Source organism: Syngnathus acus, chromosome 9 (assembly GCF_901709675.1).
Source record: "Syngnathus acus chromosome 9, fSynAcu1.2, whole genome shotgun sequence".
NCBI classification, from domain to species: Eukaryota; Metazoa; Chordata; class Actinopteri; order Syngnathiformes; family Syngnathidae; genus Syngnathus; species Syngnathus acus.
This window is the reverse complement of record NC_051094.1, coordinates 1,385,936-1,407,453: the sequence shown is the minus strand read 5'-3', so window position 1 is coordinate 1,407,453 and position 21,518 is coordinate 1,385,936. Positions and strand designations below refer to the sequence as shown.

Here is a 21,518-nt window from a genome sequence, read left to right as displayed (position 1 = left end):
CGAATTGTTGTCGTTCTATATTTTTTGAAAGAAAAAAATATCAAATTGTCAAAAATATACGGTATGGTTGAACAAGATTCACACCCAGAACAAGAGGAACCGCGCACACGAGGAAAGAACCGTATGTTACTACATTTTGGCTTTGACACAATTTTGAGTTCTGTAGGTCTGTGTACTTTGGCTGTCAACAAAATAAAACAAAAAAAACATTAAAGGTTTACATGAGAAAAAACAGACAAGCCTTTTTCTAATATCCAATCTTTATATGCAGCTAAGCTCAGTAGCAACTACACTTGGCAACTTTAGCATACAGATAAACAGTCCATCAAACTGAGCGGAGAGAGAGAAAAAAAAAAAAGCTTTACTGCAAAATACCTTACGACTCTTATCAATAAAATTCAGCACAAACATCAGATTTAACTGGACAGTGAAAAATAGCTTTCCTTCATTCTTCAATGCAAGATTTTTTTTTTTGTCTTGCCTTCTCATTGTAATTGATGACTTCTTCCTCCAGGCATGTATGGTGGATTTGAAAAAGTCTACACACCCCTGTCCAAATGCCAGGCTTTTGTAATATAGGAAAAATGGCAAATGTTTTAATCAGTGATAAATAAATAAAAATAAGCAAGTGAAATGTAGTTGCAAATATGTGCACACCCTTTCATAACCTTTTCATGTGTTCGGGAGATATTTTTGGAATGACACAAAGGTTGAAATTGTTGGCCTGAATTTCAAAATGTAAAATTTTCTCTACAATCCGTTGCTGTACAATTATTTATTTTAATTTATTTGGGCTTTTTTTTTTCTTATAAATATCACAAAAGCCTGCCATTGATCAGGGGTGTGTAGACTTTTTATACCCACAGCCACACCACCCAGGGTGTTGATTGTCTCGACGAACACGTCAAATCACTCACACATCGGGCTTTCTAAGCAGACATAGTTCATTTAATCTCATTCCTGTATACATTCTTTGTCATCATTCCTTTTTTCGACACATTAAAACGCAGATAATGAAGGCTTTTACATTAGTAACAAATCCATTTCAAAGTCAACACACGGTCATCATAGTTTGACGGTACTGCAGATACCATTTTGGCTGAGATAAAGAAAGCAAGGTGTTCATTTTCCTGTTTTTTTTTCTTTTCATTAAATACATAGAGACAGATATTCATATGTGCAATGTACTGCCATGGTGGTTAACAGCAAGATCTCAAACGAGCAAAGAACCATTAACAACGTTTGTCAAGTCACCCGTCAAGCAGCACTGGGGCACTCAAAATGATGTCTTTTTTTTGTTTGTTTGTTTTTATGATCACAAATACTATACGAACAATTAGAACACTGAGTAGGTTTTACAGATTACAGTTTACAATGAACACGCTGTAATCATCATCCCCGGGCCCCCCCTCAAGTCACTGACCCAAAGACGATTAAAAACCGGGCCGATGGCCGAGATTTCGTTCCAAACCTTCTCGGTGATCGTTTTCTCTTTGTCAGTCTGATCATCACGGCTCCCTCCTTTACCGAGAGGGAGATGGCCCTCCTGCTCGCAGGGTCCTTTTGTAAAGCCGTCCATGTGGTCCATGGTAGGATGACACCAAATGAAAGTCAAGCATTTCAACTTCAACATTCCATTTTTAAATTATTATTTTTATTTTTTTTTAAATTCTTTTGTTCAAAGTTGTTGTTTTTTCATGTCGAATGTCCAGCGAATGCCGCCGCCTTAATATCAGTCCGAGAAATAACACCTTCTGCTTTTGGGGATCAGCTTGTGGGAGGGTGACCTCTTTTCCCCCTCCTGGCACTTCTATAAGGCATGTTGAGCCCGGAGCAGCGCCAAAGCCAGGCCGGGAAGCAGAGCCCAGACGTTGGCACGCACGCAGGCGCACTCATCCCTTGGCAGGCCCTGAGGTTCGTCGGGCCCGTCGTCTCTCGGTTCGGGATACTGAGGGAGAGATGCAGAGAGTTAGACGTGTAAAGGTTAGACGTGACTCATGCGCTCGGTCTCACGTCGTGGCATTTGATTCGGGGCGGGAGGTGACGCGGTGCCGGGCTGCTGTCCGAGCACAAGAAGGGAAAATGATGAGTCAGAAAGTGCCCGATCTTCAACGCATGGGAGGATTCACTTTGGCACGAATGGGAAATCTTCACTGGAGCAAAATGTGTTGATGCGTGTTTATTTGTAGCCGGCGCCGCTTTGTGTGTGGCCTCTTTCAGGTCGAGCCAACCCGTTTTTTTTGTTGTTGTTGTTGTGTGTTTTTTTTTTTTTTTTAAGCTATCATTGCGGAGTTTATTTACAAGAAACACACACTGCAAGGCAAAGCTAGTGAAGCTAGCATCGCCTGGGGGATTGGCTTCAATATTTCATTAGGCATACATTACCGCGGGAAGAGGTCAGAACGACATAGTTAAAAAGCAACTCGTCAGATGTGGTTTGACGCGAAAAAAAATAACATTTTTTGCATCGTGTACAAAATGAGAGAAATGTGCCACGCTGGTCGCATTATAGCAAAGCAATGGGACGACATCAGACCAAATATTGAAATGGCCTCCAGAGTTGCAATGTTATTGCTACACACAACAATAGCCTTATTATTATGTTTTTATTCTTCGAGAACAATCGTTGGCATTTGGAGAACTTTTCTAATTTTCTTGGCTCCTCGTAGCAGAAGAGCAAAACAGTTTGCCTTCAAGTTCAAACAGTCACGCTCAATTTGCAGGGGGCGTCGTTTGCGGTGCTTCGCAGCAATACGGAAACACATCATAAGGAACATGAAACATTTTGCACTCGGCAGTCCCCTAATCTCCCCCGATGTAACCTTTGCAGAAATCGCACTTGATGCCATTTTCCCGTACGTCGAGAGGACGTTATCTCCCCGCGAGGCGTTTTTAATGGAATGACTTTTAAGAAGAATATTAATAATAAGAAAATGGTGTTGAATCATCATTACAGGTGAAAGGCATTTTTCTGTCCTACAAAAGATAGACAGCCTGTCGCATGAATGTAAATGCTTAACAAAACGCTGCCAAAAAAAAATGAAGAGGATAAAAAATAAAAAAAACGCCATGGCTAGCTTTGACAATGCAGCAGACACATCTGCAACTAAAAGCCAATTAATTAGCAGGGGCAGCGATGTGTGGCACCAGCCTGTTGACATGAGTCCAGATCTGTGGCTGCGGCCAAAAGCCACACATGCACAGAAGCCTTTGAGAAGGCGTAAACACACCGCCACATTTACACACCGTGACCGAGCACACAATGTCCAAACTTGTTTACTCGAGCCCTCGTGCCAACATGCACACGGCCGCAGCTCTCCAGCTTTAAGCCCGGCCCATAGAATGTTGACAAAAGCGTGTACGTCTTGTCACTGAGCAGGTTTGTACAAGTAGATGTTATTGATCACAATGTTAGCATTGCGATAGTTTTTTTTGCATCTGTCCAAGATTGATTGAATTCAATTGAGCTGAAAAAGTCTACACACCCCTGTTGAAATGCCAGCCACAAAATAGGAAATCTCGGCAATCGTCTTCTGTCCAATTGGTTGTTTTTCCTCCTGTGCGGTGGTTTTATCTCAAATCAGTGTTACAAGATAGGTCCAGAAAAAATGCTTGCTTGCTTGCTTGCTTATTTATTTAAAAAATGAAATATACAGAATATAACAAGAAATGAAGCCTACCAACTGAGCAAAATTAGCCTTTTTTTCCCCCAGCTGTTATATTCTACTACATTCTAATGTCAACATGAAATTCATTAACTTATTCAACCCCACTTTAATTTCAAAAACTCTTTAGTTTTTAATATCGCCTCCTTTAACTAGTTGCCTCTCCAGAAAACCTGGTGAAATGAGCGCATTACCACTCCCCCCCTGAGACTTCCAAAGGGCCGAGCTTTCCGCCCACATGTTTACTCACTGGGCACAGGATAAAGCCCACAGTCACAAGTGGAAGTGATGTGCGGAATAATTATGCATCTAAATGAGCTGTTGAGAGCTCACTATGACTGACCCGAGTGGGCTGAGTCGCACACACTTTCTGCACTCCTCACTGACCGCACCTCATATCATAGCTTATTATTTGACATGCTCATACATTGAATCATGCATCAGTCCATACATGAATTTGCTCCTCCAGCCATACATGCATGCATACACATGTTCGGGTATTGATCTATAGTTGACCTCCAGCGATGCATCTGCTCATGCAGTACCGGGAACAATTCTCAAGCTGACACTGTTGTTTTGTCTTTGTCGCGCATTAAAGAAAATGTGCCCATATATTGAAAACATAAATATGTATATTTATGTATTTGTATGTAATGTAAATAATTTGGAAAGACAATGTGAGAAATGCCTAAATATAAGCTGTCGGTCAAGTTTCAGGAATGTGTCACCATGACAACGAGGCTGCTCACAATGAGCATCTGACACTTCCTGTCTGCGTTCTACTGAATGCCATTCAAGTTTTATTAGGATGACCAAAACAACATATCTAATGGCGGCCTCTGTCTTTTGCACGGTAGCGTACATCAACCCAACAAAGCATCCACGCATGCCTGCATCGAAAATCCCAAAACAACCGATGCCGATTCATTCAAGCGTGCACGCGTCCGTCGCCATGCGCTCGCTCGCTCGCTCGGAAGTCCTTTACCATTCTCTGCCGACAGGAGCCAAACGAGGTTCTCCCAATTTATCTGTCATCCTAGTCTGACAAGTTTTAATTGCCCGGCGAAGAATGCGGGGCCGACCAAAATGTCCACGTAGCTCCCTCACTAATTATAGACTTCCCGCTTGAGTAATCACATGTCTTATTGTTTCCTAATTACCATTTTTACATTAAATTAAACGCTGCGCCGCTGTTAGACAGGCGCAGATCGGTGCATCAATACTGTCATGTCGACACAAATCCTCGGGAGAAAACGACGCCACCCCCAAATGCACCCATCCGCACACATTTTTCACCATTGCAGCTCATTATTATTTTTGTCTCATTACAGCCGTAGTTCAGGTTCAAATGTCTTCGCAAATATGCGGGGGCGTTCAATGACTGTGAAGGCCCTCCAAAAGACTCAAAATAGATCATCTTAATGGCCATTCATTCGGCGTGCGAAATGGTATTCACAACCGGATTGACTCTTGCAACCGCACCAAAATAAAATGAACATCACAGTCAGCAGCACGGCTAAGTCTAATTTAGACAAGATTTGTAAACGGGTTTCCTGAAAAGGTGAGAAAACATCATTAGTCTTAAAGTAGGGGAGGTGGGGGGGGCACCTAGCCAAACGCACAGCATGACATATTTCTTCCCTCTACCAGAGAGACAGAGGGGGAGTTTTTGGCAGAACGCTCCTGTCATTTCTGTCACACTTTATTTGAATGGAAACTGGTGCATCGTTCTATTAAAAGACAAACATTTGTGCGCTTTTTTTTTCTTTTTTCATCGCAGCAGCACACGTCGAACCCAGTTCCACTCGACTTGACTGCCGTGTTCCGAGGAGACGGTATTCAGTGGGGAAAGAGGCCCTGGGCCAGCATTTGAGAATCTCTAATCCAGATTAAAACCCCCACCTTCACTTTTCTTTTACCGTTTGAGTCTGTGCGGGAGAAAGAAATGATTTCAACAGATGTCATCAGCCGGGGTGTAGCACAAACTGTCTTATCGTGAAATGTTGGGATCTGATGTGCCAATTGCTTTAAGAGGCATAAAGATTGAATTCCATGTGAATTTGGACGGCGCGGCGCGCTCGGCTTTACCGCCGCAAAATCCTCCTTTCATGGTTGCCGAGTTGAGGGGTGATTTTGTGGTTCTTCAAGTAATAGGCCTATTTCGACAAATGTATGCAAAGACTACTTGACAAACCTTTATTTCACCCAAAGATAAACTCTGCACAATACAGACTGCATGTAAATGTGATGCTCAAAAAATGGTCGTGCTGTCGTACGGAACTGCCAAACATTTTTGACGGGTAAATATTTTTTAATCGTCATTTTGATACTTTTATTATTATGTCAGCAATGCATTTTTCCAATCAGCATTTTTTCCCACAATGCCACGGGGTATTGACATCTGCACGTGAATACCTGATGGTATTACGGAAACCAATGCCAAATGGAAAAAATGCAAGGTAGACAAAAAAACTATGAAAAAACAATATTTTAATACATCAGTTGAGAACATATTAATATAATGTAGGCCAAATACTAGAAAAAACATTTTTTATTTTTATTTGTGCATGTGCAGTTGATACTAATGCTAAGATTTGAGTATTTAGTATATTTGAACTTACTTTCAAATATGATGAAACATACTTGCAGATCATGCTGATGACGTAATACGTTCAAACCTTTTTGTCATCTAATTGCGACAAACGTATTAGCTCGTCCAAAATGCTCCAGATTGGTAGCTCCAAGCTTTGGTACTTTCATTACCTTAACAATGGTCACAAAGTGAGGCTCTGTGATTGCCACCAACCGATCCGTCCCAGTCTTCACCGTGGCTGAGGGGTCGGGGACAGACGTGTTCTTGCTCACCATGTAATCCAGACCGTACCCGAAGGCCTGGATGGCGTTTCCTGTAAAACAAACGCAAGAAAACGGTTAACGTGAGCCAACAGCTCGGTCGCCCGCTTGATTTTGGCAAGCGTGCTGACGGGGTAGCGACGAAGACGACGGCGAGCCAAAACGTTTTGATACGTCAGTGGGATTAAGAGACGTATGCCAAACTAATCAAAACCAATCTGAGATTTGTCTTTTAAAACCCGTCGTCGGGGAGGCAGAAAAGCGGCGCTGGCTGGCTGGCTGGCTGGCTGGCTGGCTGGCTGGCTGGCTGGCCCGTGTTCAATCATCAAAGATGCGGCCTCCTTATGTAAGTGCTCATGTAGTCAGTTTAACTTTCTGCAAAGAAAATCCTCAAGGATTCAATAGACACGCTCATCAAATCTTTGCTTCGTGTCCTCCGCTCAATAAGGAAGCGTCAATGGCGGACACAATTGCGCCCACGCTCGGAGATGATGAACCCCAATTTGTTTGGCGATCAATGCGTGCGCGGAGAAATGGAATCTTTTTAAAACAAGCCAATCAGTCGGTTCTAACGGGGCAGCATTAGCCCGTGAATACATATGAGGCGCTTCTTCCTTCGCCTTCAGTGCATTTGTTGTGCCTGAGCACATGTGCGAGCCTCTGCAAAAATGTGATAAACCCCCGTTCACTCAGCTTTTCCGACACGTGGCGAAATCACGCCGGCGTACCTTTTCGCTTCTCAGCCGTTTAAAACGTCACGCTTGTGTCGCTTTGCGGAGAGACGGTATATAATTGCTTGGCAAACACCTCCGTTTTAAGGTCAGATGACTTTGAAAAGATTTTAGAACACTCATCGCATTCAAAACGCCGCAGAACAAAAGGCAAAACGGTCGAATCCCGCTGGACGCAAACATTTCGAGTTCTTGGTGTTTACACCTACGCGAGACTGTGCGGGGATTTTGGATGGAGGAGAGGACGGGGACTGAGATTCTATTGTCAGAGTAGATTTTCCTTTTTTTTTTGTGATCGTGGCTACTCAACGTTACAGAGAAATAAATCGGCCACATCTGTGCAACAGGCGTAGGATGCGAGAAAACTCGGATCATTTTTTAACGGGCTTCACCCTGCATGAAAACCCCACGCTGTAAAGAATTTGCTGTTTAATAATAAACGTAGCTATTTCCATGTGTTTTTGAACATCGACTGAAAATCGCTCCTTCCTTCCTTCACATTGAGTGAACAGCGTGGGAAAACTGCCGCTTGACACTGTAACGACAGAATCGGATGCTATCAGCGCTTCTCGGGCTCATAAATGTCCATTAGAACATGCAACTAAATTGCTAACGTGATTCTTAGATAGAATCAATCTGGCTTGTACCATTTGTCTGTCTGCCTTGTTGAATTGGAGATACGATTTCAGGATTGTAACTGACTGAGAAATGCAAACACTGCCATTTTGAAAATGAACATTTGTCCACTTTTTTGTTCCCAGAGCTTTTTGTCACCTTAAAGCACAGGTGTCAAACTCAAGGCCGGGGGGCCAGATACGGCCCACCGCATCATTTTATGTGGCCCGCGAAGACAAATTGTGCATCAAATTCATGTGTCATTACTAGAATTGCAAATTGTCTTCACTTTTAATCATCCCTTTTTTGTTTTTAAATATTTGACCAGTTTTTACTCATTTGATTTGAAAACGAGTGATTTGTCAGTTTGTTTTGTAGCTTTTACTGGATATAATGAGGTGCTCATACATTTATTTGGGTTGACAGTCATAATGGCCCTCTGAAAGAAACTATGACTACAATGCGTCCCGAAAAAAAAAAAGGAGTTTGACACCCCTGCCTTAAAGTAAGAAAGTAGAAAGTAGATGGAACTTTATGAAAACCGAGTGGGTTTATGCCCCGGCCCCTTTGCACGTGAACAGTAGCACACTTATAATTACCTCTAAATGGTAGCCAATTATAGTACATTTGGATTCTGGATAACTACAGTCTGTAACGTTTAGCCGCCACCTCCATTGCTTGTCTCCAGTTTCAACAGTACATTTGTATGTACTCCATTCTTGGAGTGTGGTTGCAATAGCAAACGCAGCATTGTGTACTCTCTCCTCAAGTTTATCGCTCGTTCTGCTTGACGTTGGGGGTTGCTGCATTTTAAGGGTTATTTTTCAAAACGCCTCCTCAGCTCCGAGCCTCATCCCTCATCCTGCACATTCAGCTAAATGGGAACCCCTGCAATCTATTGAAATGGTCTGAAAGCATTTATCCACACGGCGGAACATGTTGAAGGTGTCGTGTCGCAGCGACTACGCCGAGCGCCGCCGTATCAAGGGAGGATTTTCTACTTGTGACTGAAAGCGAAGGGAGGATGTTTGAGCGAGCCACCTTGTTGAGCTGCAGCCGCTGTCGTCTCGAGCGTGAGATGTACAGAAGATATGTCTTATTTTAATTCTGTGCCGGATTTCGATGACACTTTTCTGCCGTAAGCGATAAGCCTGAGATTGCCAGTAAAAATGACATGCAAATGCTTTCTTTTGTGTTAAGGTCTGGGCAGATGTGGCCCCAAGGAAGGATGAGCGGAGAAAAGAAATGACTTCTTTCTGACAAACTTAATTCACTAATTCCAACTTAATCAGCTGGCAAAGAGATGTCCGTTGAAGTTGAATGAATGTGTCGAGCTGACAAATTTTATTACAACTTGACATTACATTAATCCTTGCCGTTTTTTTCACTTAGCTCTTCTGAATTTCTCCAATAGCAGTCTCTGACAACCACCGACTAGTCCTCAGACGCATATTGTACTCGACTAAATAAACGCAGCAATCTTTTTTTTTCTTTACAATGATTGGGCCGCATGATGTGGAACATCTGCCTCACAGTTCTAAAGTTCTGGGAGTACATAAGGAAGTGTGTGGCTCCCGAGTAGCACCGATGACAAATCGGGCCTGCTACCAGCATTTAAATTGGGGACACTTTTGAAAAATGGGGTGAAACTGCAGTACTTGGAGAAAACCTACGCAGGCACTGGGACAACATGCAAACTCCACAGAGATGTTCCAGGACTGGTGTCACAAATTGGAATTCTAGATCCCCTGCATAATTATTTTAATCAATCTGAAGTCTTAACTCTTAATTCCAAGGGTTAGGCTTCGATTCCAAAACATGTGAGGACCGTGACTCACTCAGGCAAGTGTTGTCAGTGAAGCTGTGCAGGAAGTTGGTGCACTCCTCTTCCTGGTTTCCGCTGCCTTTGCAAGTGCACCAGGGCGAGATGGTCCACTGACTGAAGCTGCTGTCCACATAGTTGGGTGTCATGTCCGTTCCTTCGGAAGCACACACAAACGCATCCGCACATTAGGGTGAACATCGACGGCCCTCATGGACAATAATGTCCGACGTTTATTGCAAATGTTAATAGAAAACACTGCAATTGCATTGTCCTGTTTGAGTTTTTATGGGCGCTTGTAATACTTCATTTCCGATGTAAAGAGGTCATAATGCTTCGGAATATTTTCCGCGCTTCGGGAATTGCGCGCCGCTGGACGACAACAGCGCTACGGCGAAACACTTTGCTTTTGAAAGGTCTGTCAGCAGGAGTCAGCCATGTCATCCACTTTGTGTGAGCAGCGTGACTTATCTCCTCGCCGTGCGCAATCTATGCACCCGTGCAACTTGTGTGCAAAAAAAAAATTCCAATTTTGCACCGCGTATAATCTTCGACAAGCCGCCGGACGTCATCGCCAAGGTGCCGTTATCAAAATATGTATGCATTAGCTTGTGCACGTTGTTGGAGCAACATTTAATATGAGCAAACAGATGGTCATCAAGTCTTTTAATTAAGTAAACACTCTCTCTGTGCCTCCCTAATTACTTCTCGTAGTAAACTGATGGCCAGGCCGCTGGGGGAGATATGGTAGCCGCCGGGGAAAAGCTGACAGTCTCCTCCTCCGCCTGCTCCGCAGGATGAAAAAAAACCAAAAAGCAAGACGAGCGCACCGCAGCAGCGTTTCTTCCTCTCTAGACCACAAACCATCTCCTGTAATCTCTCAGTGCTGCTGACATTTGTGAAAAACATTGTGAGATCTCCTCGCGGGTCGTTTCTTTTCTCTCGTTCAGACACGCTCTCGGTCCATCACGGCGGGACTGACCAATGAGCCTTGTGTAGGAGGCCAGGCAGGCTTGGTGATTGTCTTGGTTGGGACAGGTGCTCACTGTGGGTGGGATGCTGCGGCAGTTTGCATTGAAATCAGCAAGCCTGGACCTGCACAGTACAAAAGGAAAAAACAAAACAGAAAATGGACCGATGCAAAAAGCAAAGTGGTGACAAAAGGACACGAAATAGACACCAATATATCTTCAGAGGCATAATCTCGTCTAAATTCCCATCGAAAATAGAAGTAATCAAATCAATTTTGCCAGTTAACAAGACAAACAAAAATTCAAAGGTTATTAGTGTTTGACAAATACACACCGCGATGAACAATTCATTTTTCACTGACAAATAATGGGAGGTGACCATGCTAGTCCATTTTTTTGGTTTAGAAGCCACCACCATTAGAAAAAATAGAAAGTAGGAATGATGATACTGTATGTATATACCAGCATTAGTTTTTTTCTTGCTATCTTGACATTATGCACAACAAACCCAACTGTAATGAATTCATGTAGGATGCGAACGTCATGCTTCTTTTGACCACTTCCAAAATACACTTTGGGCGCCAATCCTGGGTCCAGATAAAAGTGGTCTGTTTGTTTGTTTGTTGGTTTGACGGTGTGTTTGCGATAAGAGCTTTAAGTCTACTGAAGCCCCCAGGGCGGCATTGCTAATCCACTTAAGTAGCTTTATTGGGAGGAGCGTGTGCAAAGTTACTCTGTCTGTGCTGTTCACATCACTGCTGCCCACTCTGTGAATCACAAAGCGTTGCATTTCACCCACTCCATCTTCTTCTGACCACTTGGAGGATTTTAAGCAGCCGTAAATAAGCCATGTCGTTGGAGTTTGAACTATTTAGCTAAAACTAATGAACCAAATTAAAATGATAGCCAAACAAAGCGATATGAATTATACACGCGCAGAGGGGCACAAAATGGTGAGCGATATAATGATGTGAAACACAAGAGCTGTATAAAAAATGCTGCCTTCATAAAGATAAGATGAAAGCGTTCATTCATTGAACAGTTTGTTGTTTATTATGGCTTGCAATGTTTTGGCTACCTGAATTAGTCACATGAGAAAACACCAGAATATTAGGAACAGGTATAGCAATATAAATGCAATATGATGCCGGGCATGATTTTTAAAATTATGAAAATGTTTCTAAAGTGGGTGTCTGATTAATTATGATAAAAAATGATTTTGTAGGCACATTTAGCATTGCTAATTCAATGAAAATCTACTGCGGCAGAACACATCATTTTGGGTTTTATGCATGCAAATAAAGTTCAGATGAGTCCAGTTTGAATTTGATTCATAGCTGAAAAACAAATTCAGTGTGCGTGATATCAACTCAACCTGAGAGATTTCTGGAAATATCATGAGGCTTAAGTTCAGCTTGCATCCAAACTCTCCCCAGGTGTGTATTTTATTTTTTTTCTTCCGCCAGTGCTTGCATTGTATGACGATGAACTCAGAATATGAAATGGAACCCGTTGTGATGTAGTGACTCAACAGATTTCTGTCCAGGGCCAGGCTAAGAGTCCAATAGCGGTTCTAAAATCCTCCCACGTAAAAACACCAATCTCCCTCTGCATATATCCTCATCAGAGTTAATAATGAGAAAACTACTTTTACATTTGTGTGGCAATTAAAAGCAATATAAACAAATAAGACTAAAACAAGGGTGCAAGTTTCATGCTGTGTTGAAAGCCAATAAATAAAATAGGTTTAAAGGCAGGTTTTAAAAATGGACAATTGGGTTTTTCTAATGCACACCGGGTGGTGGTTCTGTTTTTAGGACCAGCGAGCAAAAAAAAAAAGCTTGATCCCCTCTGAGCTTCCGCTTGAAATTGTTACAACCTCTAGAAGTAGCTGGTCAGCTGAACACAGAAGCTCAGAGAGCTAAGGCGGGACAAGACCGTTTATAGATTTGAAAACAAATAGCAGAATCCTTAAATGAACTCTTCAGTGCAAAGTCGGGATACCATTTTTATGATTCACTATGACAGATCGTGATTATGATACCTCTATTTCGTAATATAGCGCCAACTACTGCCGAGGAGTACTTAGGCTAATCGTTTTTTTTTTTTTTTTTGCCTTAAGTATTGATGGCTGGTATCGTCAGCCTCCTTGAATACTTGATATTTGAAAATAATGCCAGTATTGGCTCGAACCTGATATCTGGTACAACCTCAGTGTGCAGACACCTAGTGGCGGGAGGAGGAATTACAGTTTGAGGCGGCCTAGTGGTTAAGCATGACTTTTAATCACAACTCCAACTCCTGTGCGTGTTTTCTCCAGTTTATTTGGCTTCCTTCCACATTATAAAAGGATGCTAAATTGTTCATAGATGTGAATGAATGCCAATGGTTCTTTGGTCATCTGTGCCTGACGCACATAAAAAACCAGCTGCGATTGACTCAGCGGGATGGATAAAATATTTCCTGTATTAAAAGGTTTTGAAAAACGACCAATTTGAATATAACCAACATCCTGACTGCGTTTGACTTGTATTTCCTCCAAAATTATCATCACATCCTGCTGTTCACTTCCATTACCAAAATACAAATGACTTTTATTGTTACAAAACCCTGCTGTCTTTAACCAGCACGGCCATCCGAGCTGAACGCTTTATGCGTCACTTTGGGATTTTTTTTTTTTTTTTTGCTGTCCAGCCAGTGTCGACAAATTAAACCTGGTGTGTGTTGAGGGAACAACAACCTCTTTTGTTGATGTCTTTTACATGACCATCTACAAAGCGCACCTCACAAAAGGGAAATCTTATCTCCAAGATGGTCTTCTCCAGGGGTGCTTAATCATCTTAACGCCTCAAAACGGATGTGAAAATAATCACCTCGTGCACCGATACCGTGTGGAGCCCCTGATGATACGTTGCCTTTTAACAAACGTGATGAGTTCATTAGTGAAAGGGAATAAAGGAGATGAATAAACTAAATGATGTGTTTGAAAAATCTATTTGTGAGATTCTACTGTACTCTTGCGAGAAACAAAAGAGGATTTCAACAATGCACCATGGACTGCGACGCCAGCCCAAATGTTCCGTCACCTTTTTAAATATGCGTAGCAGCTGCATCACCTTGACGCGGCGCGAGCGAGAGCGCTACTCGATCACGAATGCATTGCCGTGTGGCTTTTCTATACATTTCCCGAGCAGCTGGACTCGCTTTGATGAATAATGAGCACTCTTGTGCCGAGGGAATATTGGTGAGGAGGTAGAAATAATGCGGGGGTATTTAAAGCAGGTGAGCCATTGTGGTGAGTGTTGCACTTTATCTTAAATCTGTAAGTAAAAAAAAAAAAAGTACAAACGGATTTGTTTAGGGGGGATTATTGGGGGTGACCAGGTTAAAGTCTGTCCTTCCTTCAGCCTCTGATGTAATTGAAGGAGAGAAAGAAAAAAAACTTCCATTGCATCTCTGTTTGGCATCCTATCAAATCACCTTCAGAGCTTGCACTAGCACGTTCTTTTATTTCACTTGCATTATGTTGTCCCGATGCATTGACCCGACTAAGTGGACCCGTTTCTTCCAACGCTGCCACTTATCTCACATCTAAAGCAACACGGAATCGTTTTGGAATGGGATGCAATCAAATTTGTCTTTGCGCGTATACAAGAAGAGAGCAACACATTTCACTTAACAGTTTCAACCAGACCAAGAGACGTCAACAAAAATCATCAACAGAGGGAGACGGAATTAAGTAGCCCGATGAGTCGCCAAACAGCACCCTGATTCTCTTAAATGGAAAAGAAAAAAAGATAAGGAAGGGGGAGGGAAAATAACGAGTCCCAAGTATTGCTCGTAAAAGGGAGGGGCACAATAAGAAATTGGAATGTGCATATATACCGTATTTTCCGCACTATAAGGCGCACCTAAAAACCTCCAATTTTCTCAAAAGCCGACCGTGCGCCTTATACTCCGGTGCGCCTTATATAAGGACCAATATTGAGCCACTACAGCAGGCGTGTCCAAATATATGGACTTATATATGGATAAAGTTTTAAAATGGGCCATTCATTGAAGGTGCGCCTTATAATCCGGTGCGCCTTATAGATGGACAAAGTTTTAAAATGGGCCATTCATTTAAGGTGCACTTTATAGTGCGGAAAATACGGTATATATAAAACATATACACTACCGTTCAAAAGTTTGGGGTCACAAAATCGTTTGGGTGACCCCAAACTTTTGAACGGTAGTGTATATATTTATTTAGATAATTATTTATAGATTTTATATATAATCTTCTGTGTAAAAAATCTTATAATATATATGTATACTTATATTCATAGATTATATATAATCTTATACAAATATAAGATATAATTTATAATATTTAATTCATAATATTTTATTATAATAATATTTACACTACCGTTCAAAAGTTTGGGGTCACCCAAACAATTTTGTGACCCCAAACTTTTGAACGGTAGTGTATATATATTTTTTAAATATATATAATGTGTTTTTGTAAGCTAAGGCCAACATAAGTCAAAGCGCTTTGTTTCTTTTTGGAAGCAGAATTCTCTAAGACAATGATGACTTAAAGACAGTAATTTAACGGTTACGGAGGTGCGCTGAGTGTTGGCACAGCGGCGTTCCGGCTTGCGGCACTTTTCAAGGTTTCCAGGGATTTCCATTATAGCGCCACAGAACGCCACTCGCTGCTGAAATTACAGGTTGTCTAGCTCAGAGTTTTTTCTGGTCATTTCAGCCACTCAGCCCCCCCCCCCAGGGAAGTGTCAGGGGAGCCCCCACAGCGGTAGACTTCTTCCAGCCAACCTGACACTTTAAACACAGTCATTCCGACCGGCACCGAGCGCACGTCCGTCCAATCTGGCACTAAGAGAAAACTAATGGCTTTCTCGTTGGATTCTTATTCCAATCACTTGATGGCCCTGACAAACAACGCGAGTCCAATCAGATGAGTGTCAGTCGAAGAAACTATTTCCTTTGGGATGAGACAAAATAGCTATCAGACTGCCCAAATCCTCTAATAGCTTCTAAAGGATGATTATTTGTGTTCAAATGAGAAATTGCCGCTCTCGTCCCTTATCGCCGGTCTTCAGCATATCCAGGCTGTCAGCGCTATCTCGCCATCATCGACCACAAGGCATAACAACGCCGATGACAATGGCGGCCGCCTAATGGGATGGCATAATAGCACTTGGATGAGGCAAATGAAAAAACAAAGGAGGTGCTTTCTATGGCGTCTGCCTTTTATCTCCTTTCTATCCTTCAGCCTCAGCCCCTTATCCTCTTGGTCTCCTCAGCCCCTCAAGTAGGTACATTTGCAAACTTGCCATCAAGAAATTGGAGCGCGCCAAAGCAAAATCCGCAACCTTGCGTGTTTCTTTGTCTCTTTGATTCACATCGGCGGCCAACAATAGGCAACATTTATGGCGCGAGTTGTGATGCATGGCGCATTACATCAACAATTATTATGGAAAAGGCAAACAAAGCACTCTGACCTTGTGTGGGGAGCAGAAGCGCCATTCTGATTAAAAACAAAACAATAAATCCCTGACATCCATCACACATGGTTTCATATAACTCATTATCACTTTTTTTCTACGAGTCAGACACCGCTATACTTTCCACTGTGACCTTGAGGCTGACTGTAGTTCACCAAGGCCATAGGTGTTAAACCCGAGGCCCGGGGGCCAGATACGGCCCGCCACATCATTTTATGTGGCCCGCAAAGACAAATTGTGACTTGACTTCATGTGTCAAGTCAAGACTAAAATTACAAATTGTCTTCAAACATTTTTTAAATGATTGAATAGTTGGAACTTTGCATGCTACTCCAGATTCCTAGCACATTCCAAACTCATGTAACGTTATTTAAGCGAAGACTGGAATTGTGTGTAGATGTGACCCGGAGTCTGAATGGTTGCTTGTGACCTGCCATTCGATAGCGACCAGTCCATTGTGTGCTTCCAAAGACAGCTGGGATAGGCTCCAGCTCACCCATGACCCGAGTGATGACTGGAAAATGGATGCTACCAGTGCTGTAGCAGTTTAGAGCAAAACAAGCTCTCATCATTGTAAACAATCACATCATTTCCATTTTTGTCTGTTTAGAGGCACATTTTTCATTCTGATCTTGTTGCATCTAATTAACTTGTCCAGGTATTTTACACGTTGTGGCTTGTAGATTTATTTTTCTATCGACCGCGCTCGCATCTGCTATTTCTGGCAACGCCGCACTCATTGGGATTCCCAGTCGATTCGAAAAGCGCCATGCGGACAGATGGCGTTCTCTGAAACCACAAGGAAGCTTAGCCATCACATTTTTTCGTGCCCATTTTGTTCGACTTTATGGTTTATTTTTGAAAACATTTACCACAATTCTCCTTACTTGGTGGCCACGTTGACTTGATTGGTTACGGGCAGCTGCGAAATGACTTGGAACCCCATACTGTGTGTTGTGCCGTTTGAATGAATGCTAAATCAGGCAGCGCACGGCGGCTTATTCAAGGTTATCCCTAAAATATTGTCGAAACGTGGCAAGCAAACCTTGCCCATGCAAACAAATGTGCTGGAAAACGTGACAGTGAGTTAATAGCGCGCTGCACAGCTTTTATCACCGGTAATTAAATGAACATTTGTTGTGCATTCAAGGCACTTTTTTTGTTGCCCTCGTCCCAATTAGTGTTTCATATTTCATAGATCAAATTAAGAACAACATTTATTCCAGGATGGTGGTCAACCTCCAATTTGTTTGGATTTTTTGAAACAACTGAATTGAAGTCGGCATCATAAAACCTCAGTTAGCCCTAAACTTTAATTTTGATAAATAAATATGAAAAAATGAACACTCCTAGCTGTCAATCAAGTAAAAAAACTGCTAATTTGTTTGATTGAATTGATTAAAAATTGATTTACCACAATTGATGCATTCAAACATAAAGCAAGTAGTCGTTCTGTTTTAGTGCTTGATGATGTAATATGTTGCCTTTTAAAAAAAACTTTCACACAGATATATATTTTCGAAGGATTCTGAGGAAAAAAAAAAAATGTAGCCAAAGTTCTGAAATGCAAATTAAGGATAAGAAGGATAAGTCAGGTCTGCTGCAAACCACACAAACACACACCACACTGTACTTTAAGATGATGAGTTCTATTTGCATTAATAATAGATATCACCAGAAGAAGTGAATGTGAAGGAAAATAGGGATGCCTCATCAATGATGCCTGCTGTTTACATCGATATTTCCTTTTGATAGTGCGGTTAAGACGATCAGTGAGCACATACACATGCATAAGCACATCATGTCTTGGAATTAAATGCACTTTCTTTAGTGGAAAGCACCCTCTGTGTTCTTCCGCTCTCTCTTGCCTCTCTTGCATCTTGTTTGCAAGTCTCATGTGCAGCCAGCATGTCTCACGCGCTGCCAACAGCAACAGCCCGATCACTGCACAACATTGCAGAAAAACTCCCCATATCAGGCAAAGGTCACCGGTTGACACAGGATTTATTTTCAAAAGCGGAGCTCTCTACTGCTAGTATACACACTTCATTTGTGATCGTCGAGGGAGCAAGAAAAAAATGGTGTTTTTTTTTCATTTACAAGTTTTGACACCTAACCAAACGATAATATACTCTGCAGATCAAACGTTGTGTTGAGATGAAATGTAATTTTCTTGGAATTTTTTGTGTGTGCATGAAAAGAACACCAATTTATTTTCATGTGTATGGATCATTTAGACTCTTCATTAATTCTAACACACATTTTTGGAATTTGGGAGGAAGTCGGAGCACCTGGAGAAACAGTTGTTGTTTTTTGTGGCTTTTTGGTTTAAATGAAGAATTTTAAGTCAGTGTGGGAGAGAATGCCATCTAGAGGAGTGAAAAAGTGGTTCATGAAGCAAATTTGAAGCTTCATTTACTACATGCATGGCGTTTCTATTGGCTCGGTCACTCTGCCTGATGTTTATCATCAAGCTGACTGTGTGTGTGTGTTTTTGTGTACCTGTTGATTGTCACTCAGCATTCCCTACTGAAAACCAGCAGGCTAAGCATTCAGTGAGCAAACACCCACCAGTGAGTGTGGGAATGGGAGAATATACAGTAAATCAAAGCTAGAAGTGTCGAATTGATTCACCGACCAATCGATAGACTTCACATAGACTGTTTGGATTCAGAGCGTCAGGCGACATTAAAATGGATTGGGAGCTTCTTTGGTTTGACAAGCGCGGACATCCAAATAGAGCCTGCTGTCACCGTTGGACTCGGCCGTCCTCAAAGGAGCGCATTTATTTGAAGGTTGAAAAAGCAACAGAGGAGAGCGCTGTGTGTTTTGGTTTGTTTGTGTTGGATTACGGAACAAAATAACATCGGAGCAAACTGCGGCAGAAGTATAGCCGAGTGGAAGAAATGAGTGCTGCTCCATTTAACGTGTGCTTGTGGTCCAGTCCCCAGATCTCTCCTGAATATCAACAATTACCTCCGCAGAGACCGGCTACAAAATGAAATGTCTGTGCACAACTATCCCACAACCTTAGCCAATATTATACGTTTTGAAGTCCACTCATTTATATTTTGTTTACAGGGACTTTGGGCTCCACCTGGAAACAATGCAGTGAAATGACTTGAACAAAAAAAGGATTGTCAAGTTTGAACTTTTTGATGTGAATGAGCGGGGTTTATGTTTTTTTTTTTGCATGACTTTTGACTTGTGCAAGTTGTAACTAGGCCAGTTTGGCTTTTGTGTTTTCAGTTCTTTTGGAAACAGACCAAAAGATACAAATATGCCAACAATATTGCACAAAAACTTAAAGGTCATCATGCGAGGCAATAGGAGAGACTCTGTGAGCAACTAAAAGCGTGGCGTAACATCGTAAAAAGTCACAGATGGGCCATCGTCTGTCATTAAAAATGATGCTCCTTGTTTTTGATTGAATTCCTCATTAAAAAAAAACTCACATTGAATCCAATCCCAATTCAAGATGCCTTTCCTTGTTTCCTTTGTCATCTCTGTTTGGAGTTTGATCGATCTCAAGAGAGCGTCCTCATTCTTCTCCTTGTCCTTTTGTGACATCACTACATTTCTGCTCTGCTTCAAAGCATTTGGAATGAAAGAGGCTCAGGCAGGTGAGCTGTGTATCCTGTTTTGAGGTGGATGTCCTCAGGGGAGAGACAGGCTTGTTGGTAAATGATCGTCCCTAACTTTAATCAACACATCTCCAGAGGGAAGAGCCAAAAAAAAAAAAAAAAAAAAGTTTTCCCCCTGGCATTTTTTTGGATGTGTATTGTTCTGAGTTAACTTTAAAAAAAAAAAGTTGGTCTAATTTCGAGAAGGTTTCTCTGCAGGGGTTTCTTCACATGGAGCCACCAAATAAAGTCGTAATGCCTTGATGCTGTCTTCATTAGCATGACAAATGAGTTGAAATTTGATTTCCTTGTAGAACATATTGGGCGCAGCACAGATTAGGGCCAATGCTGCAGCGACCCAGTTAAATGAAATCAGTTGTTTTCCAGGACAAATACAGAAATTGTCTTCTGATGATGTCACATGGAGGCAATCATCGTATAGCTGAGCACTCGCTGCCATTCCGCCGCATGTAACTAGTGTGTGTGCGCCAAACAATTATATGTGGCTAAGGGCTCATCGAGCTGTTGACCTTTTGTGGCAACAGATAATGAGCTTTTATGTTCTATAACGTCTCTCTCAATACGCAAGTGAACCCCTGACACTTGGCTGTCGTCAGGTCAAAGAAATAATCTCGGTCTGAAAACAGATTACACGAGGCCCATGCGCAAGCAATTATCAGGACAATCATAAATTGGAGAAGAGACATTTGCTGCTTTGGATTGATTTAATGGCAAGAATGTGGCTTTTGGTCATCATTGCTGAAAAATTGTTGGCTAGACTAAGGTCGCGCAATGTGCACGCCGCTGAAAGTAATCACGAAAGGTCGACGACTAGTTTTGCTTCAATTTGAAATTTGTCATTTTATATCAATACTTTTTATCTGTTTCCGTGGATGAAAAAGTGAAGCGTGGAGAGTCTCTGTTGCAGTCAATGAATTGCGCCTCTCATTTTCCATTATTTCTCTTCTTTTCTTCTTTGTTTTCATCGTATAACAGTTTCTTTTGAATGGTTCAATGAACAATATAAAATGGTATTTGTGGCAGCTAATTTTTTTCCCCTAATAGCAAATCATTTGGTTGCAGCAATTTTATGTGTCCAAGGGTCAATTGCCTGGCGCACGTATGCGAGACTGCCACAAATTCTTTTCACAATTGCCCAGTCATGTTCAGCTGTGTAGCTCAATGTGCAGGCCCGAGATTACTTTGATTTCAGCCCAAAAAAGGCGTGTAAACAGAGCATTTAAAAAGAGCCACAAAATGTAATTACACATCGATTATTTTTGCTCGTATGGTACGAGATGTAATCCAGTTAAGTGCACAGGAAATTAGACTGTGGGGAATTTGGAGTTGCAGCTAGCACAACCAAGCATTTATCGCTAAAATAGAGGAGTCTGTTGTGGAATTCAGGTATTTGCGAGGTCACAAACAAATTTAATATATAAATAAAAGGCACACAGTTGTTTTGTGTGTCAGGAAGCCGCATTCGTCCAGTGATGCTCAGGTCTTGTCTAAAAAAATCGACAAATTTACCCAAGTTTGATTCCGGACATATTTTTCAGAATTTTTGTTTCTTGCTCCAACTTGCTGTATTCAACATGTAAATGTCACCGAGACGTGGCACTAATGGTTGTATCAGCTGCCTAATCATCTGTCACAGTGGGAAAATGGAAAATTAGCCGTTAATGTCCCCCCCGATGCTTCTTAGACTGGCTTTTATTTTTGGCGGTG

At 41.9% G+C, this 21,518-nt stretch overlaps 1 protein-coding gene across 1 annotated transcript in view; it reads right to left on the bottom strand.

Annotated features, from left to right (window-relative positions):
- Nucleotides 1–778: 778 nt before the first annotated feature.
- The window catches only part of LOC119127822 (GDNF family receptor alpha-2-like), a 45,894-nt gene continuing 25,154 nt past the window's right edge, over nucleotides 779–21,518 (bottom strand). The window contains exons 5-8 of the mRNA XM_037259991.1: nucleotides 10,669–10,781; nucleotides 9,703–9,843; nucleotides 6,429–6,571; nucleotides 779–1,948 (exon numbers count right to left, since the gene is read on the bottom strand). Coding sequence (XP_037115886.1) covers nucleotides 1,811–1,948; nucleotides 6,429–6,571; nucleotides 9,703–9,843; nucleotides 10,669–10,781 — 535 coding nt within the window. The 3' untranslated portion in view covers nucleotides 779–1,810. The remainder of the gene's footprint in view (nucleotides 1,949–6,428; nucleotides 6,572–9,702; nucleotides 9,844–10,668; nucleotides 10,782–21,518) is intronic.